We start from the raw sequence: 8,057 nt of genomic DNA, 5'->3' as shown, positions 1-8,057 counted from the left end.
AAATCCCTGGTATATTTATTTCTCGTCACTGGTATGTTCCGAATGCAATAAAAAAGACTATATTATTTATTAACATAATTTAGAGCATTTCATAAACAGTGTTTTCATGTGATTACTTTTTGTTTGCACTGTTTGTTTAATTCTTCTAATTCAAGACTGCCCCACGCTCCATAAATGCCAAGATGTTTTTGAAGGAAGCTCGACACGCTTCACCGGTTTTGAGTGCCATAAATGTTTACACTGGCATAATAAACTCTTTACGTTTCAAGCTGTAAACATTTTACAGCAGGTAAAACTCACAAGCAATAAACTGTTTTATTGTTTTATTGCTAGATTGGCAGCGGTGTCAGGCAGGGACAAAGAATTAACACACAAAAAACACACTGGAACACATCGAATATAGCTAGGAACGGTTAGAATCAATGAAGCTTGTAAGTTTGTTTATGACTGCAAGACTCTTGCAATAGTGGACACGTATGACTGCAGGAAGTTACAATTTGTGATTAGAGAGCGTATTCAATTTTCAACAAAATTGGTTCCTCACAATAATGATGAGTAAGTGAGTGAGTATAGTTTTACGCCGCTTTCAGCAATATTACAGCAGTCTCCGTAACACGGGTGGTAGAGACAGTCTCCGTAGCACGGGTGGTAGCGACAGTCTCCGTAGCACGGGTGGTAGAGACAGTCTCCGTAGCACGGGTGGTAGAGACAGTCTCCGTAGCACGGGTGGTAGAGACAGTCTCCGTAGCACGGATGGTAGAGACAGTCTCCGTAGCACGGGTGGTAGCGACAGTCTCTGTAGCACGGGTGGTAGAGACAGTCTCCGTAGCACGGCTGGTAGCGACGGTCTCCGGAGAACGGGTGGTAGCGACGGTCTCCGTAGCACGCGCGCGTGGTATCGACAGTCTCCGTAGCACGCGCTTGGTAGCGACAGTCTCCGTAGCACGGGTGGAAGCGACGGTCTCCGTAGCACGGGTGGTAGCGACGGTCTCCGTAGCACGGGTGGTAGCGACGGTTTCTGGAGCACGGGTGGTAGCGACGGTTTCCGGAGCACGTGTGGTAGCGACAGTCTCCGTAGCACGTGTGGTAGAGACAGTCTCCGTAGAACCGTGGGTAGCGTGACGGGCCTAAAATCAAGAGGCTGCAGATTCGTATCCCACCGAGGTTTTACAAGTGTTGTGTTCATGGATGTGTCGTGGCTGTATGGCTGATAAGATATGTGTCATACTAGAAACAGAACCTGTCTGTGAAAGTATGTTTGGTTACTTCGATAGACCCCCCAAACTCCTATACGCCCAAATTAATTCTTAAGAAATCAACATACAGAAATCTCCCCTTTTTGAAATTACCCATACAATTAATTTCAAGGGGTGTGGAGTTTGGTGTGGGTGTAGGTGTCGTAGCCTAACGTTTAGTCTCTGAAAAAATATAATTTTGATAGAAACATATAACTCCAATATGAGATGGGAGATTCAGAGCGTGAAAGAAATCTAGACTTGCTTCACTTAGAGCTTTGCATTACAGAACGGACTGGGCGGAAGGAAAAATAATATGGTTCAGTGATTGTGAGACAGTCTGTAGGTGTACATGTGGTTACGGGTATTTCCCACGTCTAGCTGTTAAACACAACCCTAAACATGTTTAGACTCTAAACGCGTCACACCTGTTTCTTTCTGCTATTCTCTGACTCAATGAAACGACTGATTGCTGATCGTGCACTCGGAAAACTCAAACACGGGTGGCCCAGTCGTCGAATACTCCGTTCATATGCACAACATTCAAACCCGTAACTAATGTTCCACATATGTAACTAAACACACGTGTGTATATGTACATTTATTATGTGTTCACGTGAAGATTTACTCATGTGTGTAAATAAAGTATGTAAATGGTGAAAGGCACACATACTCATCAGTCTGTTCCCGACATTCAACATGTAAAGCTTGTTTTCCAATCAAAGTCGAATGAGAAGATAGTTACTTTGCAGAAATCTTCGCATAAAGCAACGTGTCTTTGATTTTATCTGTTCACGATTGTTTAACTCCTTGAAATAGAAAGAAAACACAGTCCGCCCAGCTCTGAATGTCCAAATGAAAGTCTGGCATTGCTGTACACTGAATGGTGTCATTTTCAGGATACAGAACTGCTGACAATTTGTTTGGTGTTGGCAAATCAACAGATATATCAATTAGACCATCCTCTGACTTTGGCATAAACGTTCACGTTACAACACATAAATTTACGTTTGCACCTGCTCGAGCCAAAGCAAATTTGTTCCTGGTGTAATTATACACGTGTAAGTAAACGCGTCCACGTGACAAGTATACCCACGTATGCATGATTACACACATGCAAATATACACACATATGTACAGAGGTGCAAAATTAGGAACGGTGACACGCTGTCAATCGAACCTGACCCTTTTTCATAAATTACCTCTTACGACCAGTATAATGAGCGAGTGAGTATGGTTTTACGCCGCTTTTAGCAATATTCCAGCAATATCACAGCGGGGGATACCAGAAATAGGCTTCACACATTGTATTCATGTGGTGAGGCGAACCTGGGTGCTCGGTGTGACGAGAGAACGCTTAAACCACGAGGCTTCCCCACCGCCCACAGCCAGAATGAGTTGCTGGAGAACCCGCCCACAACCAGTATGAGTAGCTGGAGAACCCGCCCACAACCAGTATGAGTTGCTGGTTGACCCCGCCCACAACCAGTATGAGTTGCTGGAGAACCCGCCCACAACCAGTATGAGTTGCTGGTTGACCCCGCCCACAACCAGTATGAGTTGCTGGACGACTCCGCCAACAACCAGTATGAGTTGCTGGTTGACCCTGCCCACAGCCAGTATGAGTTGCTGGAGGACCCCGCCAACAACCAGTATGAGTTGCTCGGGGACCCCACCCACAACCAGTATGAGTTGCTGGAGGACCCCCGCCCACAATCAGTATGAGTTGCTGGGGGACCCAATTCTAACCCGGAATCACAGAATTTATACGTATGAAAGTTTGGCGTTGATCATTTTCTTACAAACCCATGAGCTTGAGTACCTGTAATAGGTAGAGAGGATATGGGGTGATGTGTAAGTCGAGACGAGCAGCGCCACTGGACCACAATATACTCAGTCTATATACCAGGAGCACAAAGTAATCGTCTTACTAAACTTGAATTCATTAACCGTAAATCAACACAAACATCAAGTATAGCAACAGCCGAACCAGGAAGAACCCCCGCTCCTTTTATGAGGAGATATAATACTGTTAGCAACGCGGAAGTGTGCACAGAATGCATTATTTCCGAACACACACATATTTATATCACTATGCACTGGCCACTGCACAGAGTAGACTGGGACGATCTATATATTTGCATACCGATATAGATCAGAATAGGCTGGGACGAACTATCTGCATTCATATTTATTGACACACACCCTCCCCGAACCGTCCTGGAAGGACAACATATTGCCCCGACAGGCCGAATAATCAAGAGTAGAATATGTCTGGTTAAAGGACTAGGTGAGGCAGGACTTGTGGGTAATTAGGCAAGGGTAGTTCAATGGACAACTGGAGTTACCACCAGCAGTGATGGGTTAGTAGTTTCGCCAGCAGGAATAGCGATGACAAGAAAATAATATATCCCGCTGAAAACCGGGCAGACAATCCAGCCAAAGATGTGGATTCCCAGCCGCCGAAAAGCAAAGGGGTGGGAGGTTCCCACTGAAGATCAAGATTATAAATTTGGAGATGGAAATGAAATCGCAAAGGTAGCATACATTGATTGTCCCACAAGTTCCATGCTCAAACACGAACGTGCATTGCCCACCCAGACCTAAAACCAAACTGCATGTAAAGACCCTATCCTGCCAAAAGCGGAACATATTTTAGTAACTTGGCAGCTGGCACTAGGTGGTGGACAAAGAGCCGCTGACCTGCACTGGAGAGACGGACACCATCCCAAATGTACATATCACTATATATATATATATCCACATGGGATTTATCGGTATACCCCTGAGCACCACGTGCACTCTGTTTCCGACACGCAGGTGTATGGTCGACCTGGCCTTGTCGATGGCGGATTAAACACGCGCCCCATCCAGTGCCTCCTAGGCAGCGTGTTGCACCAGATGATTGGGTCGACTACATCATCCGTATATCAGGAGAAGGGACGTGCAGATCTGTAGACAAAGCGAGTTTATTTTGTCCGAGACCAGGTTGTTGGATTCGAGGTGGATGACTGTCCATCGCTCTTGGGTGTTTCCGTGTCGTCATCTCTGATTCCACCTCATAGTTAAATATTCCTCCCACATCCGGTCACCTCTCCCCAGCCCCAGACAATCAGCTGGAATATCATGTCTTGCCGGGAGAGAAACTGTACGGCCCTTGCAATGCATGTTTGTTTCTTGTTTAACGCCGCACTCGTCAATATTCCAGCTATATGACGGCGGCCTGTAAATAATCGTGTCTCGACCAGACAATCCAGTGATTGTCATCATGAGCATCCATCCACGCAATTGGGATACAATGACACGCATCAACCTGATCCCGTTAGTCGCCTCTTACGACAAGCATAGTCGCCATAAAAAATACAAGCATGGGTTGCGGAAGACCTATTCTAACCCGGATCTTCAGTGACGTGATCCCACTTCATACTGCACCGCGAAGGAATTAAAAGGGGGTAGAAATGAAAATATGGCTAAGCTATGAACTAATGCGGAAGGCGAATACATGATTTAAAGCAATCTGAACCCTATCTACCCGACTGTTGAATTACTTCCTGGTTCAAGCAATTTGCTGACGCGGATGTAACGGCGCCTATCCGAAAAGAAAGTGAGAACTCAGAAGTATCAACGCCACAATGAGTGAGGGCTTTTTCAAGACTTCCTGAAATTGATATCTGGTGACAGGTGTATGGTTAAAATGAACAGAAAGGTATATTAAAGGTAGTGAGTGCCACTGTTTTCGCGGGAGCTACAGGAACACCAAGCTGATTCAAAAGGTTGAGACAAACAGGCAGGGTTTGGTCATATTCAGCTGTGCCTGACTTACCCCCTATCAGAAAATCGTCCAAATAGTGCATAAATTGGCCGTATGGAGGGTCCTGCTGCATGCATCACTATAGAAAGAAACTTTTCAAAGATTGAACATGAATTTGCACAGCCAAAGGGCAAACATTTGTCAAAATAATAGAAACCCTGGAAATTGATGCCCAGTCGTTTGAAGTCCGTCGAATGTACGGGAATTATCCTGAAAGCTGACTTAATGTCAAATTTTCTAACTGAGGTGCTTGGCCATGCTGTAGGACGTCAAAGGAAGGAAAGATGATGGTCAAGGTGGCGTTAAACCCAACATTAGGTATCCTCAACGGGCCTATCGGCGTATGTGGTGTCTTGCTTCTTGGGGACCAAGCAATCGGCGACACGTGCAAATCTTCGAAGGGTTGGTCGTAGTAGGGCCCAGCAATCCCATCAACATAGTCTCTTTGTCCAAGGTGACCTTGACTATGGATTGCGACGCAGGCTCTCTGACCAACGACAAGTTACACGCAGATCTAAACAGACAGGGTCCCTGATAACCTAGGCGAAGACCAGATTGAAAACCTTCAGAAAATTTAATGCACGAAACGTATTTACACTGGTATAAGGTAGCAGATACAGGAGGAATTACTTAGCTTGACTGGAGCTGGCGCTGGTGGCCTGTACTTCCGGGGTGGATGTTGCTTGTTGTAGAGTAGTGTTGGACCAGACGATCGCGAGGTCCTGTGCCCCGAAAGCAGATGGGCGGTGTTCCACACTTCCCACACGTGTGTGGATACCTACAGGCTGGTCGGTGACAGGCACCGTTGATGACACCCCAGCATACATTATTTGGAAAGGCACCGTTACCCTTAAATTCCCGGCGCTGAAACCCATTGCTGTTGCTGCGGCAACGTATTTGGTAACCACAGATCACCATCGATCCGGCAACCATGGCCTTGTCATGCCCCTCGCTATTCTGTGAACGACAATGTACAAATTCTGTTTGATAGAATGGTTGACCCGGTGCTATGTTATGGGTAGAAGTTTTTGTTTTGAGAGTGTTGAACATGTAAATATTAAATTCTTACCAAAACTGTTGTGTCAGTTCAAACACAAACCAAGCAGCGTTTTACGGTGAACAGGGAAGATTTCTATTTCACGATTCTTACATGCGTAAAGTTATAAAATACTGGATGAAATTATTGCATATGCCCTCTACCAGGTATCCAAAAGCTATTATTTAATGTCCAATTATTTGGAATAAGTAGGCAGATTTACCCGGGCGACATGTGAAGAGAAATTGTTAAATTATTTGAGATTTGGCTCAGTTTGGCGAGAACAAGGAGGTGCTTCTCAGTCCATCGGAATCTGTGAACAAAGATTACAGGGCTTCTGGAGACAAACCTGGACTGGTGATGAGGGAGAGCTTTATTCCAGTAAGGGGGCCACCAGCTCATTATACAATACATGGTATCAGAATTGCGCAATTTCAGCGCCAATGAGAATTATTTTACGCTTTTTAAAGGCAAGAAATATAAATTAAGCTAAAACATTAATTATGCATGGGGTTCTAGATGTACAGAGTGTTACAAATTTATCAAAAGTTACATATGTTTAAAAATAATAAGGTAAACATTACGTCTCAAACTGTCATAGTATGGACATTGTAAACAAAAATGAGATTCCACTTACTGGACAAACCGCTATTGCAGTGAGGTTAAATCCATTCTAGAACCAGAAAATAATATTTACTCACCTTTGCAAGTAAAAACTTAAGAGTTGTTCTGTGAAGATTCAGATGCGGAAACTTTAAGCTGGCGGTTGAAACAGGGAGGGGGAGTGGAGTAGACCAGTAAAACCGGATGTGTAAATTTTGTCATGGAAATCTACGTGTATCAAATTGGGGATAAAGTGCCCTTTATTACTGCATGTCAATTGTATAAACAACAGCCAGACGAGGTTGTGTCATCGGTAGCAACCATCCATCAATATAATATGGACACCTTTGTTAAATACTGCCTGGTGACAGTTAAAGGGAGATATTTTATGGACAGCTGTTCACAAGTGATGAAATCTCGTTTTCTTAAATATACGTCATTGTGCATATAACTTAATGGATAAAATAGTTTCACACAATTTTATCATCAAATGCTTATCCCAGCTGTGTACACGAAACATGATAACCGGATGTACCTGTAGCTTATACAGAAGGATATAGGTCGAACATGACTGTGGAGTCGCGTACAAGTGCAATATGAGTTTATTACGCGTGTACAATCTTAACAGTCAAAGGGAGATAACTGAACTACTTTGTAGCGCCTTGTGGTATATATCTGATATAGTGATTGGTAATTAATTATCCATATGTAAAATGTTTCATATAATTTACTTTTGTTCCTCCCATGCTTACAAGCTATACTCTGAGCCGTAGGACTAAAATAATGAACATAAAAAAACGAGACTTGCTGACAGTGAGTGAGTAAGTTGGGTTTAACGCCACTTTGAACAATGTTTCAGTTATATCACGGCGTGTCAGCATCATTTCTTCATAGTTAATAACTGATATTAGAAAAAAAACCAACATCAATGAACACGAAGCTCACGCTTCTGTAATTTGGACTACTGTTTATCAAAGCATTCGCAGGGGTTCTGATAGGGCGGTGTTTTAAACCTAGACACCATTGGGCTAACATCTATGAATTACTGGTTATATATACATACGTCGTAGGTTCGATTATTCATAATACGTAGTAAATAGGTAGAAAACTGACAGTATGCTATATCAAGGACGACATTCTCTTACACGCTTTAGCTAAACACCCTAACAGAACCTCATTTTGGTATACAGTGAGGGAGAATATGGCCCCATGCAAAAGGGGCCCCTTGAGGTTTGCTAATATTGACTTTATTTTGGTCAGCTACTTATTGTGATATAAGTATAAATTTATTTTTAGGGTTTGGGGAGGATGTGGGGCAAATGAAACGTTACATGAGTTATAGCAGTTGTATACAGTAGTTATTAATAAATAC

At 43.6% G+C, this 8,057-nt stretch overlaps 1 protein-coding gene across 1 annotated transcript; it reads right to left on the bottom strand.

The window, feature by feature from the left end:
• Positions 1-595: 595 nt before the first annotated feature.
• Positions 596-1,186, bottom strand: LOC139465574 (uncharacterized). The gene has a single exon (XM_071247286.1). It carries the CDS (start codon positions 1,184-1,186, stop codon positions 596-598), a length of 591 nt encoding a protein of 196 aa, XP_071103387.1.
• Positions 1,187-8,057: the final 6,871 nt, after the last annotated feature.

Source organism: Haliotis cracherodii, unplaced genomic scaffold (assembly GCF_022045235.1).
Source record: "Haliotis cracherodii isolate W230 unplaced genomic scaffold, xgHalCrac1.p SCAF_18, whole genome shotgun sequence".
Lineage (NCBI taxonomy): Eukaryota > Metazoa > Mollusca > Gastropoda > Lepetellida > Haliotidae > Haliotis > Haliotis cracherodii.
The sequence above is the reverse complement of the archived record's forward strand: the minus strand, read 5'-3'. Positions and strand labels throughout refer to the sequence as shown.